Below are 22,111 nucleotides of genomic sequence, written 5' to 3'. Positions count from 1 at the left end.
AATTGCAGCTATTCAGTGTGGAACAAAAAGGCTTGGTACGTCATTATAACATTAATGGCCCACATTTCTATATGAATCGTCAGAGAAAATTTGCAATGGAAATTTTTCATCTGAAGTTGCACTTGATTGTAATTCTCATCAGCGGCTAAAAACTTAATTACAATGTTGAACGTTTTAATTGATTTTGTCGTGTTACGTCGATTTGTATTTTTATTACGATCACTATTTTAAACATTTATGTGTTTAATTAAAAGAGTCGGCAATAACCTTTGTGATTTTTAAACATACCTTTACATATCATAATCATCCAAAGAACTGTCCTGTAGTTTTCAAGCGACAAAATACCATGAATTCATTGATATAGATGTCTCTCTCAACTAATACTGGTACATTTAATAAGTTAATTTATTAATATATTGTCTTTTTTATTTACTTTATTTATATTCTATTTAGATATTCCAAAGGTATTTCCAAGAATATTAAATAATTATTTACTTATTTATTCATCGCATCGCCGTAACAATCGTATTTAGAAAAAATCAGTCAGTCACATGCTTTTGCAATAATACCTGAGAAAAAAGGCAAATTTGTACAAAAACGAAACCATAGAATAAAAACTTAGACCACAGTGAGCACAAAATGCAATAGAATTCTCATAAAAGAAAGTAATCTTGTCTAAACTCTCTTTAAAATGCGGATTAGTATTCCATTCAGTGCAATAGAATATTCTTTTTATAGTAAAAGAACGTTTGCGAAGGATTCTTTTATTACTCGCAGAAGCGTTGAGATCGACCTTTGTTATAAAAAGCAGGCTTGATTCTATTTGTATATTTTCACTCCCACGTGGGCTTACAAGTGCATTCATTAATGCAAAAACAACGTTATTCGCTTCCCCTTGATAACTTGTTTCCCGCTGATATAATATTTTATAGAAGGTGACGCAATTAACTGATTATTGCTAAGTTATTACGTGGCAACTAAACTCTCAAGTACAGTTATTGGTACATGGAATGTTCTCGTAATTCATTGCATATAAAATATATTTCTTTTATAGCCTTTTTATAAAACTTTCATTGACTATTGATTGAGTAACATTGTTTGACAACATCACAACAGGATACAAAAATAATACAAAATCAAAGAAATCACCGTCAATAGAACTTTATAAAGGTATAATAAAATTATATAATTACGTGGGGTTCTCTCAGACTATCAAAATTTGAATGAAATCATCAAAATTAAAAAAATTAAACGAAAACAGAATAGATCGCCATTTGTAATAATTCACTTAATAGCCTATGAGAAAGAAGCGTGGCAACTGGAAGAGTAAAGAGTACTATGTAGTATCTAGGGCATGTTTTGTATAAAACCATAAACCTAAAAATTACATTTTTCGTATAGGAACTAGGAACGTTTATTTATGTACGTTGTATAATTTAACGTTATATTTGGGTCCCCATTCAGAATTCAATAATTTTTTATACAATAACATAATCAAGCAAAAATATAGACAGAAAACAGTATCATAAAACTATTTGCTCTAGCTCAAAGGAAATCCCCATTGGCATGAAATAATATAAACAATAAATACATATTTAATTTTTAGTTTTATAGCATTGAAATGCTTTATAAATGAGAAATTTTGAAAGAATAGAAAAAATTTGATCACGAGGCAGGATTCGAATCTTTTTCTATTTTTTCTATTCTTTCAAACTTTCTCAATAAATACATAATCATCTATTGGACGGGATTTCTGAAGATCGAATTATGCTCAGAGTTTCTAAAACACCAAAAGTATAAGTACAGTATTTAGGTCCTGATTAGTCACCTCTGTATTACCTATTTAAACAAATTACCTGCTACCTTATATTCTTATGTACACCCTTATTTAATGGAACCCATTATTTTATATTTTTTTCTTAAGCGTACTTTTGCAGCAATACAGCTTTTTCAGTCTGTGTGACAATAAAATAGTACACGAATATCAAAAATAATATTCACAAATCAAATTCAATGGACCACTCATCGTGTTCCGCTAACATATTTTTATTATATTTTCTCATTCACAACTTGTTATGATTTCCATAACAAAACATCACATGACAAGCTATTTGGCCCTTCACTACATGAAATTGCTATTTGATCACCTGAAAGTGATCGATTTTATATTAAGAAAGACATTTATCATCATTTGGGAACCTAATTTGTTCGTAAATTGAAAATGAAAATGAAAGATTTACAATTAGTTACTAAAGTTTGCTTAAAGTAAATTTGAATCAGCGCAGAATTAAAATGCTGAATAGTCGAACTAAACTAGAACGATAAGACGAGGGTACGAGACCAGGCGAGCGTGGAGGAAATAAATTGATTTTTCAATTTATTTGCGCATTATCTATACCACTACCCAAAACAGTGAAAAAAAAAATAGCGAGAAAACCGGCATTACAAATTAAATTTTATGATGATCTTTAAAAAATGTGTTTATCCCATTATCACATGTTATTCACAAATACGCGCATGCTCATGAAATTATACAAGCTAATGCCTGTATAATTTCAAATGTAATGATGACAAAAATGTCCCCCTGTGAAAGCAGACTAATTGACCTGATACCAGGAAAGGTACACTATGGAGTGTTCTTGTGCTGTATGGAAGCTATTCTTTTGAAAAAGACAGGGAATGAATAGCTTGTTCAGAGGCACTTGTTGTTTTCAAGCAAAACTGCACGAACTATCGCACGTGTATTAAAATTCATAGAATTTATAATGCGCTTTGCTTTTATAATTTAAAACTAACTTATACATTATTAAAACGTTAGATCTATATTGACGGAGGTATCTTTAAGAGAATAAAATAAACGGTCAAAGTTGTAGCTAAAAAATATTTCGTATAAATTAATACTGATATGATAATAGTTATCTATGCGGTAATACTGCCAATGTCGCCAGAGCATTCCCTTACCGCCTTCGATATGGCCTTTTTCAGAATTCTTTAATTAATAGTGAGATTAAGATACATATAATTAACTAAGCTGAAAGTTGATAAATGATAAAAAAATGATGACGTATCACTTTCCGCTCACATGAAACTTAAACTCGTTTGTTGCTTAACCTATTAATTGTGTTACGTTTAAAAAGTATATAAATATAAATTAATAATTGTATTTCATCTATAATTAATTCCATACAGAAATATAATACGTAAAAAATCTTTCTAGATGAAACTGACGAAGTGAAAAGTAAATGGGATGTAGTATAAAAGGGGTGGAATTAAAAGTATCCAAAGCACTTATTGCTTCATGTATATTTTAGTGAAAATATTTTTGCATTTGTACCCTAATTTGTAAACTTGGACTTACATACGCATTATACATAGTATATTATGTTTTTTATACCCACCCACGAGTAGGTATTTGATAAAATCATTATTTTTCTCCTTCTGGATCATTTATTAACTCGGAATAAGTATAATTAACTTTCAGAGCACGCAATCGTCGACCAAAAATATTTGTCACAGCCCTACTTCATTCATCTTGTCCTAATCTCAGACCATGAGACATCCGAAGAAAAATCATATTGGAAATATGAAAGAAGCAAACAGTAATCTTACGAAGGGCGTGTCAACTCTGTCAAAGATCACTAGGACTTATTCTGAGAGAAGCCCAGGTAATTCAATGTCTTAAAAAGTAAGTATATTTACAAGATAATTAAACTCAACAAAAATTATTCTTACAAATAATAAATTTTGAATAAAAGCTACTTTAGGGATGATGATGTTGTGAGAGACTGTTCTCGTTTTCTTATACGGCATTTCTTCAGTACACATAATTATTACTTTAGAACGCAAAACATTAACTTCAGTAACTCCTTTGTAATTTTCTTTTCACTCCATATAAAGTTCATTTCTCCAGTAAATTATCCTCAATCAAACAAAACGCTACAATTTAATGTAATCTCCTGCTACAAATTGTTTATTTCAATCTTAAGTTTCGCTATAAAACGAGAGTCAATTTCAGATGTCAAGGCCAAACTTATTTCTCCATCTACATTTAAAAGAGTATTCAACAGTTGTACAAATAAAGTGCAAAATGTCATGCACTTGCGCCTATATGAAAAACAATAGGAACACTCACAAAAGGAAGTCTTGCTCCCAGCATGGAGTTGGACCCTTCACTGTCACCGTCGTCGACTTGACATTCTGCAGCTTGAGTGTCACGTATGTGTTGAACTGTGGAGCTACAAACAAAAAAACACCTTATTATAAACGTCGAAAGCTGTAAATCACTAAGCTTATGTTCTTAAGATGGTGCATGTTAAAAAGCTAGTTTATTTGTTACTTCTGTACGACGGACATTCTTTTGAAGTAAAGATCTTTTTTAGGTTGGAGAGAAAACTTCTTGTATTACAAAGCTTACATTTTACAAGGACATAAACTCTGACATTTATGAATGTAAAGAACATTATATGTATTAATTAAAATAGAAGGCTAGTCAATATCTGATAATTAAAAGAAAAGTGACATTTATTTACCTTGAATTCCAACATAGCGCGCCTTTTTTACTGAAACAAGAATAAAACAATTATAATAAGGCTTTAACTTTTATCCTTTTAATGTCTCAGTTTGGTATAAATAAAAACTCTAACAGCAACCTGAAGACTGCGTAGTGAATGTATATATTTTGTTTATTATTTATCAAAAAAGTATTTTCTTTTCAAGATTACATAATATAACATGTTGTACATTATACTTTTCACTTACATATTAAAACTGACTGTAAAGTGCTTTATAAATATACAATTTTATTTCTTAATCGTAGTTTTTCGACCGCTTTAACCCGCCCGCCCTCACACTAATATTTTTACCATAATTTATTGAACTTAATAATATACGAATAGTGCCATATTTCTATTTTAATAATTTTGAATGGTATTAATGTTATAACAGAAAAAATTCAAAGAAATTGAATGCAAAATACTCGTAAAGCATAAAGCTGATAAAAATTGTCGCTCAAGAATTATACATAATATTGAATGGAATATGAAAAGCACTTAGAGCAACCCATTGTAACTGTTTAAAACACTGAAACTGTGTTTTATATAAAGTTGTTCAGATAGTGAATAATAACGACCCATATTTTTGTAAACATCACGGAATACTTCCATTAATTACTGAAAATTTAGGCACTAAAATGTATTCAGTCATTGAAAGTCGCAGCGTTTGAATATTTTTATTATTTTATTATGAAAATACTGGCGTATAATTGAGCGTTCTTTGTTATCTCGCTCTTGATCTGTATGTTTATGCTAATGGATAATTATGATGTATTAAAGATTTTAATACAAATAATATCGTATTATAAGTAATTCAATTTAAATAGAACATTCCAATTGTAAATTAAATTGTTTTAAGTGTATAAAATGTGGTGTATGAGTCATAAAAAAGAAATAAATGCGTGTAAGTTATCTTTTTAAATGACATAATTTATATATTTATATAATAATATAGCCGACAAATGTAAATAACAAACTGTAAGTCAAAGTTTATTTGTACTCAAAACTAGCCCAAAATGTAAGTGTATATTATTGCGTGATACACGTAATATACCAGAATAGCCTATTAAGATCGATCCATTCAAATTTCCATACCATCGTGTAAAAATTTAAAGTATTTTTAAACGAAGGTTCATTATATTAACACAACTACACGTACACCACAAAATAGCTCCAATTCAAGAAAATAATCAATTCTTTGTATAATGATATGCATACATACTACGGTATAAATGGCAAATAAATTGCTTTTTGAATGATGTTCCTTTATCTTTATGTTGTTTAAATGCTGCTTTAGTGACGTAAATGCAATATATTGAGAAAACAAATTGTCAAAATGAATGGAAAGCGTATATTGTGTGTCATATCCCATAAACAACAAAGGAGACGCGATCGCTAGAGTGGTATGTAAATACGGCCGGCACAAAGCAAGCTGTATAAATAAAAATTGGCGAAATATTTATACTGAGAGGTACCAACACTGAGTATCATAAAACAACGACAAAGCTATTATGCTAAAAGTCCGCTTTGAGAACGTGTTTTTGTCCCTATATCTAGAGACTCAGCTTATAAAGATGAAAGCGTAAGTTTCAAATGTTTAACGTCTTAGAAAAGCTTAAAGTAGGATATTAACTTATTGCATTTGTATTAACATTATTTATGAATATTTTAAGTTCTGGAAATTGCTGGAATAATTAAAATAATGAATGGTTTTTAAATGTAATTAGGTCGGGCCCAATAACCACCGTAGAGGTGGTTATGGTTTTTTATACATCCACAATACATTGAGTGTCGTATGAGGATGTTTTGATGTTTATTTCTAGTGTGTTTCTAAACACTTAATGACTTAATAACATAAAATTTCTAGTAATATAAGATCGGTAGCACGTCTATTTGTGATATAATAAACTAAAGTACAAAGATAGATATTAAATATTGATATACATAGTCGTTTGTGCACGTTTAATTGAAATCATAACGCAATCTGAAGATTTATAGCGTGTATTGTAAAAGAGCAATGGTAAAAATCTCAATGATAAGATGGCAAATATAATAAGGAAATTTTGATCTTTCTTAATATAGTTTTAACAAACAATACGAAGAAAATAGATGAAGCGTGCATGCGTTTCAACGTATCTATAAACAATTCAATTTCGTACGAAAATAGGATACAAGGTCATACTTACGCAAATAAAATATGAAACTTATGCGGTGGTTGTAAGGCATTCAAGAATGTCTAATTGATTTTATTTAACGATCTTAAAGATGGGATATGCTCAGTCGCAAGAATTAAGGACTAGCTAAAGTATAGGTTGGATAATTTCAATATTAGTTAGAATTGGACGAATATATGCACATGTGAAGCAAAGCAAGCAGTGATCAACTGATGTTAATTTTCTGCAATTATTGAAACTTCTGGGTCCATGAAACTGTCTAAGAATATCTGTAGTTTTACACTGAAGCTGTAAGGAATAACAATGCCCTCAATAATTATATATGTACGTACATATTGTGGTGTAGTAAAATTTTGAGTAGCAGTTACATATTATATTATTTAAGTGAAACCATTTTACTATTTACGAAACAAACTGAACTAAAATAGTATGTACGTGTGTAACGTATGAGGTACATTAACGTATATTATTATCAAATAGAAATTCTTTCGGTAGGAACTCATTTTACGTAATAAAATTCTTGTAAACCAAAAAAATATTACATCAAAACCAATAAACAAAAGTTCGAGAAAAGTTTGTGAATGTCAAGCAACCTTTTCTTTGTGTTGCCGATTCGTTTTCACGTTGTTGCTGATACAAACAACTTATGAAATCGCAAAAATATAGATATTGGCGGTACCTGATACAATTAAATTTTAAAAATACAAAGCAAATATCAAAATAATTGTACATAGAAGAAATCACATATATTTTATTACGTAAGCTTTGATTCATACAATTAACACAATAATTATAAATCTACCTTATTCGTTTTAACAAAAAACTAACCGCCTTCTAATTACTTGGCTAAATTTAAATGAGATCACATGTCAGGCGCCAGCTTTCAAATAAAACATTAATCATAAAAATCGGTCCACCCAATAAGAAGATATGAGGTAACAAACACAAAAAAGTATAATCAAATTGATAACTTTCTCCTCTTTTTAAGTCAGTTGAAAATACGAATTTTAAAGATTTATAATTATAATTTCTCGCTTTGTTTCGAGGAATATTACAATCTGTACCTTAAAAAACCCAAGCGTTCGGAGCCTACGGCGACTGAGTACCTTAAGTCTACGATATGAGGTTCTGTGTATGTTATCAACTGATGATCGATAGTCTAATATTCGTGTAAATATTCTGAAGTATAGCAGTACGTACCTTTGTTACTTTAACTATTTTATTGAGTCCTGTCATATTGCCGTACAAGGAAACTTAAACAATAAATATTTATAGTAACATCAAACAAATCTAACTAGTTAATTAACACTGATTTTTATCATTTCAATTCAAACTTGTAACACAAAATCCCATTAATTTTTTAACACGTTGTTTATAAAAATGACAACACCAATACGTGTTCTAAGAAAAATCCATACGATAAATGTTACTTTGATAGACATCGAACTGTAAATTTTATATTAAGCTAGCTCTATATAATGGCAGTCCAACACGCGACGATTCTTACCAAACTTTAGACTGTGGAATTGGGTCAACGATCTTTTCTTTGCCGGTACAACGAAACCATAACGTGATATTTGTGATATTTATGATGAATTTTTTATTATAAAATTGTATATATTAACATTTTGCATATGTATAATAATGATTCAGATTACCGTATTGCGTCTCTTTCATTACGTGGCTGATTGAGAAATACTAGTCGTGATCAGGGCTGGTATATAATCGCTATAGTCTATCTGTCTATCTATCTCATCTTAACGTCAAAATTATCACATTGATTTCGAAAATTTGGTACAGAGGTAGTTTAAGATATCGTGAAAAGATGATCGAAAGATCAAGGAGGGATCGAAAAGGTTTTTATTCCGAAATTCCACCGTAAAGGCACAATGAAAAGAGAGGAAAAGGGAGCGCAATAGTAATATGTAAGTATTGAAATAACACGCAATATTTAATTTATGCACTAGCAAGTTTCTTGAAAAATTAATACAATGCTAAACGTATATTCTTAGATAAGCGGTCCGCCTCGGCTTCTCCCGTGGTATATACATAGCCTTTAGCCTTCCTAAATAAACGGGCTATCTAACACTGAAATAATTTTTCAAATCAGACCCGTAGTTCCTGAGATTAGTGCATTCAAACAAACAAACTCTTCAGCGTTATGATATAAGTATAGATATTAAAAACTATTTTCTACTTATCCACAAAAAAGAACAGCAATACCAACGGAATACCATTAAATTTCCCTAACCATAAGTAATTTTAAAAATCACCCAATATTGCCCTCATTTGTGAAAAATAGCATGCTAAATTATAATCGCATGAGCTTATGACCAACATAGCTCCTTCGCCCTACAAAACGTCTTTAAGAATGTTTAATAGCATGGATAAAAACAAGATTACGAGTAAGGTTTCAATAAAACGTATTAAACGTATTATCCCATCGGCATACGCATTATGTTCATATTTGTCAACAACATTATCGTGTACTAAAAATATTAGATGACATGTCGAACAAAAACCTACCTTTCAAGCATTTTTGAGCAAAAAGAGATTGGTTATAACGAAAAACAATTTATAATACAGGGCAAAACCAACAGATGATTACCAACTCAATCTCGCTGTTGCCCGCAGCTTCGCCCGCGCGATCTTAATAAATTTTCATTATACAAACTTTCATCCCCTAATTTATCCGCTTGTGGGTAGAATGTAACAGTATCCTTTCTTAGTGGATGCGCACGTCATCTGTCTGCATGCCAGTATGTCAGTAAGTCAATCAGTATAATCTGAGTAATATGTTATAGTTCAGTTCAATGTATACTTTACATAGTATACTAACAAACTAAACCCAATAGGAGACTTAAGCTGGTTGTTACTATAGGTTGAGGTTCCCAATTCCTTTTGTATAGGTATCTTACTTTATTCCACTGTATGGATGATTACACGATTACATGGTGCATATGTTTAAACTAATCTCGAATCAAACAGAAAGCAAATAACGATACTCAGCTTCTCGGTAATTAACCTGAAAAGCGCAATGATAATAATAAATACTGATTAAGTTTCGCTCGGCTAAAAAGCTCAGTTGAAAATTTAGTACGGGAAAAAACATAAAAATATTCGGAGCATATTTTTAAATTACTTCATAGGTACTTGCGTGGATTACATGAATATATTTTCCTATCCACTGTGTATTTATTTCGTTACAACGATATTATGAAGAGAATATCATAATATAATGAGGGAATTTATAAAAATATTTATGTTCATCAACATTGCTGGATTTTCGTGAGTAGTCGATTTTGAAGAGAGCAAACATGTTTGTTTATTCAAAACACGCCTTTTCTGTTCATTTCGTTGTTTTTATGATCCTAATTCACTCTATGATCATAATTTAATTACTTCTAATTGTTTTAGTTAATGGCAATTTTGATTTGTACATGATCAAAGAACGGGGAGTCTAAATTATGAGATAAATACGTGCGTACTTATCGAAGTATCGTAACCATCAAAATAAATATAAATTTAAATTTTATGTAAAAACAACAAAACAATTAATATTTCGTCTTCAGATGCAACGAATTTATTGGCAAAGTAAATAAATACAATAATTTACAACGAAATCATTTATAGTAAGCATTAGCTTCTTTTTCATTCATAGTTTAAGAGTACTCGAATGAACCCTGTCTAAATATAAGTCCACTATAGAATCTGCACAAAGGTTATTGATTTTGAGATAAATATACACTTTTGAGCGCACTATGTCAGTGTTTGAACTAGAAGACGGGCTTTTTATAAATTCACAATTCTAATAATTGCTGATCTGTATCTTGATATCCAAATGGTTCTGAGTATTTATGGACTTAAAGCCAATGTTTCATGTGGCAATAATGACTGTAGAACGTTTACTTAATATAACTCAACTTTATATTTATTTTTGAAAACAAATTGGGAGTACTGTCCTTTATGGAGGCAAGTTACTTTTGTATCATAAAGGCCATGGAAATTAAAATAAAAATGAAACCTGAAGCTAAAACATTTCTACTCTAATGATAATGAAGTGTTTGTTTGTTTATCTAAAGAACTACAAAACAATCGGTTCAGTAGTTCTTTAAATTATTTCACTCTAAATAATTATTTCACATATCCAAATATGTACGTGATCCTTGAGTACTATATGCTAAATATTATGTACCAAGGGCGAAGCCGGGGCGGACTCATAGTCATTTGATGTATGTTTAAAAAGTAATGTTGATGACAGTTTTACCATCAAAACAGTTTTCAAAAAGACCCAAATATTAAACGATATTTTTGTTAAATATCTATTTTTCGTAAATCCATAAAAAACAACATATCATGGATAACAATATACAGCGACACTATTTCTATATCTGCATTTTATCCGACCTGGAAATACTTCGTATTTTTTGTAATATAGAGAAAACTTAGGCAGTGGCACGCTGCCAACAAGTACGGTTAAGCCAGCCTGTACAAATTATGCCTCCACTAGCACGTTATATTAAATATTGTTAAAATGTCGCGACTCGCCTAAAGTTTGATATTAAAATGTGGTCGACTGAATTTATTATTATTTTAACTTTCAAATATACCGAATGTGTTCGGAGATAAAAGTTCCAGCAACGTCATTTATTATTGCTTTAAACGTCTCTAATATAACTCATGTTAATCATTAGCTAGCTATTATAGAAAAGCTTTGCTCTTAAAATAATTTGTAATAAATAATCATATTTTTATCATCTTCCTTTGTTGCATAATAACCGAATTCAAATGAAAAGTTCTAAAATAAAAAATTAAATTAAAAAAATACATCGGACAAGTTTTACAAATTAAATGTATCGCCAGTGCTACAAATGTCCTATTTCAGCAGGTGTTTTTAAAGTTGGCAGGATTTCGCAAGAACTACGAGTAAGTAAGTCGCACGTCGTCGGAATTCATTACATTCCCGAGCATCCTTACATTAAAACTTTCCTAGCAAGCAGAACTCACGGTGCATACTTAAACAAGCACTTCTTGTGTTGTCACTATTGCTCTCAATTATAAGTAAACGCCCCGTAATTTTACAACTCTTGTGCCCTTAAAAGTTACTGCTGCGAGTCATGATCCAAAATCATATAATTAACCGACATTTGGTTGCGTTAAACATCCAACCCAAATTAAAACACTGAAAAGGACTAATTTATTTTTATTAGGAAGCTTTTCAGTAACTACATCGCTTTTATGTAACGAAGTTTTATTAACTATCTGAACTTGTATGTTCTATAAACACCATGATGACAAAATGTATTTTTTTGTTGTAAAACATGATATATTATTTTAGTCAAACTTAATATGTTGTTTTAATCTTAATTTATGGTCATTTGCAGCACGCACAATTTCTTAGAAAATTCAATTTAAAATAAAAGAGACAATCAATTTCTTAAATGACCTAGAAGGCCGTTTCATAGGAAATCCCGGCGGTACTCGCTCTCGTTCTACTTTACAATACTAATGACTTGTTCAATATTGCAAAGCAAACTTCCCATAGGAAATGACTGTCCTTATACTAAGAAATTCACATCCCAAGATTTCCTCAAACCGCAGCTCAGATTTATGTAAAACCTCGTAGGAAAAGGTCATATTTGTGATGTTTATCTTTTCTGCTTTGTAGTTAAGAAGCTAGTTTCCAGCTGCGTAAAATAAAGTGTTTTATATTTTATTATCAGAGGCGCGTAAAGCACGCAGACAATGCTGTCATGCGTACATAAGCGTTGACTACAAATTACGCACGTTCTACGGTTTGAAGGGTGTTATGTGCTTGAGACATCTCAGGTCTGCTCGTAAAACATAAGAGCACCTACTGTTGGGCACAGAGTTCGCTTGAATATGCATTTCGCTCAAATTCCATACATTTTTACCGCCACCGTTATGTGTAGAGAATATTCAAATAAAGTCTAATTGTGTTGACAGCTAATTGAATATATTATTTCTTGTTTATTTTTCTATTAGAATAAATCAAATGAAACTTTAGTATCTAATCTTTTATTTTTATAACAACTTGAGATTGAAATATTAATTTCAATCTGCATAAGCTTTTAATTAAGAAAAGTACCAGTATAGAATAGGCCAATATGATTTGATGATACAGCAAAAAATGATTTATTGATTAAAAAATCACAATTTTTTGGGTCGCTCAAATAAACCAGATGAACTCGCAAAGCCAATGTAATTTTCTTTCACGGACATCTAAGATCTTATACTCATTATATTGTTCTCTTGTATAAAATAACGAAGGCATCTAGTTCTAATCAAATTCTCAAACATATTGAAGAAACTAGTACTATTTTTATATACAAGTATATGTAATTATATAAGATACCTACTATTGTTATACTAGTGTGCATTGTTTAAAATAGCTTTTTAGAGCACCCCTGCACATAATAAAAATTTAAGATTTTCGACTTGCATCTTTACTGTAGTCTCTTATTATTATATCATATATGAAAATACCTAAGACATTCAAAATTCAATATTTTAAACTTTAGTTAGATGAATGCGAATATGTTCCCTCCTTAATTTAATTCAAACAAACAAATTGTATTACGTCAGCACACTTGATCATTATCCAATGTTTATTTACATACGCCTGAAACTAATTTATTTAACCCATTGTATAAACGAAAATCTCATTAACCATTCTTTGTCAATAGTGTGTAATCAAAAACCATTATATTCGATATTAATTCATGTGATTCGATACTAAAAGCCCGACTTAATAAAACAACCTTGATCCTGGTACTCGTACAGCTTATCGTACCCTAAATAAAAAATAAATCCGAACTTAAAAATATATTAGTCATGGGTTTGAGTATTCTCCATAAGGGACATATGTCCTTCTAAGGACGTATATACGTCCTTAGAAAATATAATGAGAGGCAACTTTTCAGTCGGCAGATAATGCGAGCACCATCATGCATATTCTATTTATGTATTTCTTTGATTATGTATGATAATATAAAATAGAATTGTTCCTATTTTATAAGCTTTTATGGTATAAATAATTTTAGGATACAACATTGAAAAGGTGCTTATAAATGAATGCTGTTGTAACACTTAAGAAACGTTATAGATGATAGAACAATTATTATTTTTTTAACTAATTACTGGCCGATTGCTTAAATTATTTAGAAATATAAATTTTTTTAAGGGCATAAACGCGATTTATTCATTATATTATTAAGTCGTTACGGGGAGTCTCCCCGTGACCACGCTCGCTGTAAAGTGTTCGAAACGTCGGGTTAATAATATAATGAATAAATCGCGTTTAAAATCCGTTAAAAAGTTTTTAATTTCTAAATGTATAATACTCGCGTAAAATCAAACATAAGAAAATACTATGCTTAAATTATTTTTCACTTCTATAACCAGAGCTTTACTATCTATATATACACAATGCGTTTTTAATTTTTATTTGCAAATATTACGCAGTGAACAAAGAAGAATTCCATCACATCTATCGAAATCAGACTATCATGAGCCGTGTACACAAAATTGGCATCTAACATCCAATCTTAAGGTAAAAGTAGGTGAAAAAAACGCGGTCTGCAATGACGCAACATACGCACGGCCTTCACCTTGCTCAATATTTCGGCCGTGACGCTCGTTCCCTCCGCCCAGGGCTACATCCAACGTATAGGTTATTGCATTGTTTTGCGGATTACGTCAAAACAAAAGGGAACGCGGATTTGTTATATTGCGTACGGCTGCCATAACTTCGCCCTTGCCTTTTACAAGTTGATCGTTTATGTACCTAATTTTATAAAGGGTATTCGTATTTTTATGTTTAGCGTACTGTATAATTTATTCGATGTGCCAAAACGTGTACTATATTTTGATGAGATTTAATTAGATAGTGATGAATAAATCTGTTTTAATTTTATTGTTACAAGTACTATAGCGTTTAGTCATTTGTTGATGAATCATAATAGCAATAAAATAAGAATGTAACTAAATGCTTTGCATCATCTGCTACGAAACGCTACGGTTGTACTCGTAGCGTTTCGTAGCTGATGAGTTGATAGTAGCAGAATATTACGTGGACCATAAATTTCCAACACTTCGTATACAAGGATGATAACTTATAAAATATAAGCCTTCGCAAGCGTGACTAATACAGTGGTAAATATGATCAACAATATAACGGTGTTTAATTTCTCACATAAATATGGTTTCATAACCATCTTATGAATGTATGCATATATGAATATTACAATAAAACAAAAACGAAACCTTCAAAAGGACGTCAATGGCTCTTAGACCTGAAGGATTTCAATTAGAACTTATTTTTATTTTTCGCAGAACATGTAATCTAAAGAGAAAAACGTACCATTCAAAGCATTTGTGAAAGCATTTGATTTAATAGACTCATTAGTGGGGAATGCTCGAATGCTAATAGGATTTGTAGAAAGATATTGTTCTTTTTAATATTAAATTTATTAGTAACACTATTTTAACTATTACAAATTAAATAATACAATCTTATAATAGCGGTCAGTTATTGTTCGATCCCATTTATAATTATTACAATATTTGCTTGCACAAAATTTAAGAATTCAACACTTCAATTATCCTTTCTTAACAAACATACCTCTCCTTGAGTAAAAATTAAATTAAGCATATTAAATTACCGTCCAAGATATTCCGATGGTTATTACACCAAACACGAAAATAATAAATCACTTTAACAATGTTGCACTCAAGTATCACATCACACCTAAGTATTTCATTAAATAATCACATTTATGGGTAAAAATAAACTTTTTCAATTAACAAAGACACGGTGTTCTATGCAGCGACGGCCAATAACTACTGAGGCTTCAGAATTAGCGCGAGACTTGACGTCTTTACGCATTTAAATGGACTTATTATTTATCCATTATATAATTTTCAGTGCCTTTTTGTGTTACTACACGAGAGCTGTGCAGTATTTTAATGGCCATAATAAAAAAAGAGGATAAACAGTATAACACTTAAAAGTTAGATGCCTATTTCATACTTAAGATTACTCTTACAAATATTTAATTTATTTTTCTGTTATTCACTATATTGATATTTACATAAGTATTTCGACTTTAATCATTTAATTTTTGTTACATTACCGTCCAACAACATCATCAATTTACACAGATAAGCTATGAACTAAACAACGTTTCAATACCTATTGATGATTCATTATTTAAATGTTTTAACATTTAAAACCGTAAAACAATGGACAATCTATCTATCAAATATAATTGGAATAATTAATTTTCATCACTTTCAAGATTACTAAGCATATTTAACTCTTTGCCATGTATATATTTCAATATTTCCAATATCCATGTTAATTGGCAGAAAAACTAAACAACATATATCCATAAGTTGTGAAACTGGCTGGCTAACAATTTACTACTGACAAATCTGTCATCAAACTCGAAAATTTATCAGTTTTTCGACTGACATTCAAATAAAGTTATATAAAATCTACATGCCAAGTGTGAATTCCTCGTGTCATTCTACGATACTTCACCATACGAACTTGGCTATAATATAGTACACGTTGGTTCAGTGAATCTAGCATTTGAAGCTACACCGCTTGAATGCTTCTAAGCAACAAGGTCGTTTCAAACTGGTACGATACAAGCACCCTTTACTTGCAGTCACATCCATTTGCTAATGACAACGCTGTACATTTATAATTATACCGGTAATATATATATCACATAGTGTTAACTTTTTGTGTTAGAAAAATTGATGAGAAAATAAACCATATACTCCGTAACAACTGTGTTCTATATTCATTGTGGTATCCGCTATATAAAGTATTTACTTAAATTAATTAAAGCTGCTTATAAAACAAACACTTGACATTGTGTATACTTCGTTAAACGAACGGTAGATCAAACCAACATCTTGATCATTATTAATATGAAGAGGTTTATTTTAAGATCTTTTGAATTCAGCAATAGAAACCAAATCGGATAGAGTAATTAAACTATATGACTTGATGATATCAAATGTCTATCAAATTCACGACAAGAACACTTAAAATATCTTTTTATAACAAATTGTATAGATTAGAGGGTCGATACGATAGTGCTGAGACAAGGTTTCATAATATGTGTCTGTTTGAAATAAACGGATTATTCACCACTGATTTTACACCCATTCATATAGTATATATGTTTTTCCATTGAGTTTTAGTGTCATGAAGTTATGTAGATGGCCTTATAACAAAATCTTTTCAACTCTTAATTAAACATAAAGCATTGTATAAATTTTACATTACAATCATTTAAACGATTGCGAAAAAAGTCCTACAAGCAATGATAGTGATTATGACACTATGTACGAATATTAAACTGAATTGTGTATTTAATTTTCAAGCTTCAGTTAATTTTCTTCTCGTTTTTCATCTTCGAGTTTTATTATAAACTCTGTTCCAGAGTTAGTTACATCTGTGTCAATTTTTTTCTCAGTTCTTTTTGTAAACATTCAAAGAGTAAATTATTTTATTATTTACGGCCTAATTTCCTTCCACACTTTAAATATTACAAGTTTCTAACTGCTACAATGATTATAGAGTCATTATGGCAATCAAAGAAGAAATTGATGATAAAACGGATAATAATTACAATACAGTGTGTAATTTTTTTTTATAGTACTTACTAGTAGAATTTACTTCTATTTAGTTACGTCCTCTACACATAAAGCTTGTTATTTTACTTCATTAACGTATGCAATGGAATTATGCTAAATAATTAATAACAATGTCGTTCAAAAGCCTGTGTTGGGTACAACAAGGTTATTTGAAACACGCAGTTCGAGCAGGCTTCACTTGCAGTCACCATATCAATTTGCATATTACAGAGGCCGCAAATTTATGGAGTGTCACTTTATGTAGTACTTAATTTTTTGTACGGTATTTGTGTTGTTTAACTTTTATAATTACCTTAAAAGAAGAATTAAAATCACCACGTTGAAATTCGATGTTAAAAGAAGCTTTTTATTGCGAGAATATACAATAATATATTTAAAGTTATGCACAATTTGTGTTAGATATCATAATGGTAATTCAAAAATTACTAATTTTTATTTACATTAATTTAGAGTCTAGTCGCGTGAATAAAACGAAAAAATCTGACTCCCACTTTTTAAAATTAAGTGTGCTTAAAACAAATGAGATACCATGTAAAATTTTAAGCCCCAGACTCGTAAAATAAATCTTTTAACAAACTTTTTCATTCTTGTTTACTCGAGCTATCTTGTTTTATGCTAATATGCTGTAACTTAAACAATTATCATTTGTTACAATTTATGATTCTCGGTGCTGCAATGTTCCACACAATAATCCTTCTCTCACGCTGAAAAGTTTTAATATATATTTTTTCTACGCAAAAAGATTTTGTAATTTTGAACTATATATGAAGGTGGTGAAAGTCCATATTCAAATGACAGGAACAATTGAGAATATAAGGATATTTCAACTATGCTGATATATCTGCAAAATGGGTGCAGCAGCCAATCACGATTTAGCGACACGTGTAAGCTTCGGACTCGCTGCGTTCATGCGATTTTAAATAGCTATAGCCCCATTTTTAGTCACAATTTCATCCGTTATTACGTAATTTACGTATATTTACGTAAATACATAATTCCTCAAAAGGGTAATATTATAAATTCTGTTTTAGCAGAACTATGTCAAGATCAATCCACTACAGCATGACAGAAAACATAACTAATGTGTAACGACCATGATAGCCGTTCAAGTTGATCCGATAACAGAATGTAGGTTAAAAATTGATTTTTATCACAGCATACGGTCTGCAGCAATTTGAAATATAATGTGAGCAATTATAAACACTATTCCAATATATATTAAAACTATTTCAATTTAACCAGAAAATAACTTCGAAAACAAAATACAAAAACCGAACGTAAAAATGAATAAAAGAAGAACAAAGAAAGAAATGCCTTAAAAACCTACACTTGAATTTCCAGAGTTGATAATTAAACACTGTCACGTAAAAATCCTCCAGTCACCTTTCCACTTACATTTCTCCCCGAATGGAAGCCACCATAAAAAGAGTTATTTCGGTCGAATACGGACCGCGGGAATTCAGTATTTCTATTCAGAGTCTTTAAATAGTATACGAAATGTGAACATTTCCAACATACTCCTGTAATGACGAGCTCTTGGCAAATGAGGATTTTTACCCAATACTATTTATATGGTTATTAAATACACGCATAACACAGTCTAGAATCGCTAAGTTACTAATGTATTAATGGTGAGCTTTATTAAACGTAATGAAGGTTTTACTTCATTACTATAAAACATTTCCAATTTCGCTTTAATAGCAGTTTCTCAAAAGACATAATGTATTAATGCGTTCTAATGAAATTCGAGTCAGACTTGTTCAATAGTTTACTTAATTGAACGTATGTGATCATGGACATGTATTCATAATATCATTAATACACTGCTTTACTTAAGTATTGCTTCGTTTAATCTTATAAAAACGATCTCGAGTCAGCTAAAAATATCTCAAGGCAGGTGTTCACACATAATTTTCGCGGTAATGCCGGCCCTCGCTCGGTTCTGCCTCCCTTTGGCCGGTCACGTCTCCTCCATTAAGTCCGTTAAGTGGTGCGATATGGCGGGTTATCTGTATAGCTTACTCCATCGACCGAGTGTTCAGTCTTGTACTCGCACACAATTTAGCATTGTCCGACTAAGCAATTTGTTGATTAAATCACTATTCTAGTTTGACATTAGTGCCACTTCATCATAAGATATTACAGAATAAATGTATTACTAGCCAAATGCTTGTGGTATGCAATGCATTGTTGGTAAAACTTAAAAAACATATATAAATGCTTAAGGATATATGCTAATTTAAAAGTGTTAAACATAATGCTACAAATTTATTAAAATGCTACTAATTTGATATGTTAATAAAATCACAAAGAGGCATCTAAATATATTTTTAACGATTAAATACGATGCTCATTACGGGCAATCATTTTAATTTTTTCAAGCAAAAGAATTGATTTAATCGAGTTTAGAGTTTTAGTTACGTTCAACAGATTTTTAGTAAATTGTACATTTTTATTTCTTAACGATTATATATGAACGCATATGTACGCCCGGTTCTATATACCAACAGAGCTGTCCGAGACAGTTAATTTCATGACTCAGAGATTGTATAAATGTGTAGGCGACATTCTAGCTCTTGTAGTCTCTTTAAATAGTGTCTATGAATATTCCCCTTGTTTGCTTAAGTTTATTACGCTAAAACATCTTAGTCAAAAATAAAACAATCGAATTTACACATCTCAATCCATTCATTACTACATTTGTAAATAAAATTGTATTCGTCGGACCTAAACTAACATTAAGCAGATCAGTCTCAAGAAGATAAAATAATAAAATAAAGTAACGCAGCCCTGGAATATACTTATATTTAACTAGCTTTTAATCAACGGCTTCGCCCGCGTAGTAGTCTCAGGGTTTTCCCCACGTCGTTCTCGTTACACGAGAAAAACTATCCTACGTTCTTTCCTAGATCCTAAAGTATCTTTGTACCAAGGGGCTTTGGCGTGAAGAATAGACAGACGGTTGATGTTGAAGCAATTGGAACAGTAAATTTCATATGAAGATTTTGGTATTGGTTTGGTTGGTGATATCCAAATTTAACAAAGATTAAACTTTCTATTCACCAATGTATACATAGTAATTTTGGACGGTGCTAGTACGCAGAACGAGTGACCTATTTGGCTTTGAAATGAAACGTACGAACCAAAAGAATAATAACAAAGAAGCGATTCGAACACAAAAAGCTGAGTCCACCGCCTGAATATTTGCGTATTGGTTGCAAAACGATACGTGTGTAGTTTTAATTAAAACTATTTTCGGCATCAAAGCTATGCCCAATCAAATTATTGTTATTTAAAGCGAATGAATAAAGATTATTACATAGATTTGATTCAAATAAATTTGCTTGAATAAAAGGTTTTTTGTTGGAACTCGTAAATATATAATTACGTAATATTTATTAATCTCGCCGCAAGTAGTTTAATAAGTATAATCGTTTATTCCAATATTATTCGATACATAATACGTTTTGCTATAAAAATTAATTTGAGGACATCTCGCCTACGCCGAGCCAGAAATAAGCGTAGGCTGCGAACATTGTGACATTTGGCTTCATTTACTGATAAAGGTTAAACTAACTTTACATCTGATGCTGCAAATACCATCTTATTTACTTTAAAAGACATTTCTTTGATCTTATGCTTTTCATCCAGGAAAAATACAAAATAAACATCAGTATAATTAACGATCTCAAAGCCAGCTTGTAAGAGATTTATTTGTTAAGATGGTTTTAAAAATATGTTAATAAATTATCACTTATTTAGCAAGTATAATACTATAGAAAAATACAGAATAAAATCATTTCGGTACACATGCCTTCATCAAAATTGGCCTCTTGAAAGTGGTTCATCTCAAGGTATTACCTTCGAAATGAAACAGAAGAACGTACTCTGAGTTTAATACTAGCTACTACCTATTTACAGGGACATTTGTAGAACTGAAGGTACACATAGGTATATATGACGGTAGCCATAGCAACTGTTTACCGCCTAGCAGAAGGTAAACGATAAACTTTTAATTAAAGGTAGCCTTACAAATATAAAAGTATAAATGTAGTTATATAATCTAAGTTCAATTTTTGTTTTTAAATTTGATGAAGATAAATGCGCAAATGCTCATGCCTAATAATCCTTTTTTTTAACATCACTACCAACTATCTTGTCTATCAACACACACGTGTACATGTACCTGTCAAGTATTCCTAAATAAGAATAACATTTCCCATTAAGTATACATATAACACACCTCTTATTCATACATATAATAAATAACCAGAGCAATTCGGTACGTTACATATCCTATTAAGAGTCATTGCTATGGAAATTCAATGAATTTTCTGTCTGACTAATTGTCTTAAAGCGAGTCAATCACGTACAAACTACTGGGCAGATCTTATCACAATTTTATATGGTGATAAGCCAATACCAGTTTTTTCAAAATATATCTTTAGAGGTGGCGTTGGAGATACATGTAAACGGGGTGGTTAAAAAAACACGAATATGTGATTAACTGATGTGTCGTTGGATAGACCTTTTAAGAGATTTTCATGAAATTTTTTGCTCAAGGAAATAGTTTTCGAGATATACGCATCTAAAGTCAAAGAGCTGTCATCCTTAAAAGTGCACAAAGTAGGAAATTTTGTAGTCCACGCGAGCGTAGCCGTGGGCGGAAAGCTGGTTGCCAATAATCAACTC

At 30.7% G+C, this 22,111-nt stretch overlaps 1 protein-coding gene across 1 annotated transcript in view; it reads right to left on the bottom strand.

Moving 5' to 3' along the window:
- LOC119839794 (phorbol ester/diacylglycerol-binding protein unc-13-like) overlaps positions 1 to 22,111 on the bottom strand; it is a 50,568-nt gene that overhangs the window by 24,441 nt on the left and 4,016 nt on the right. The window contains exons 2-3 of the mRNA XM_038366235.1: positions 4,530 to 4,559; positions 4,133 to 4,235 (exon numbers count right to left, since the gene is read on the bottom strand). Of these exons, the coding sequence (XP_038222163.1) occupies positions 4,133 to 4,235; positions 4,530 to 4,559 (133 nt within the window). The remainder of the gene's footprint in view (positions 1 to 4,132; positions 4,236 to 4,529; positions 4,560 to 22,111) is intronic.

The sequence above is a fragment of the Zerene cesonia genome, chromosome 4, assembly GCF_012273895.1.
Source record: "Zerene cesonia ecotype Mississippi chromosome 4, Zerene_cesonia_1.1, whole genome shotgun sequence".
Taxonomy (NCBI): Eukaryota; Metazoa; Arthropoda; class Insecta; order Lepidoptera; family Pieridae; genus Zerene; species Zerene cesonia.
The sequence above is the reverse complement of the archived record's forward strand: the minus strand, read 5'-3'. Positions and strand labels throughout refer to the sequence as shown.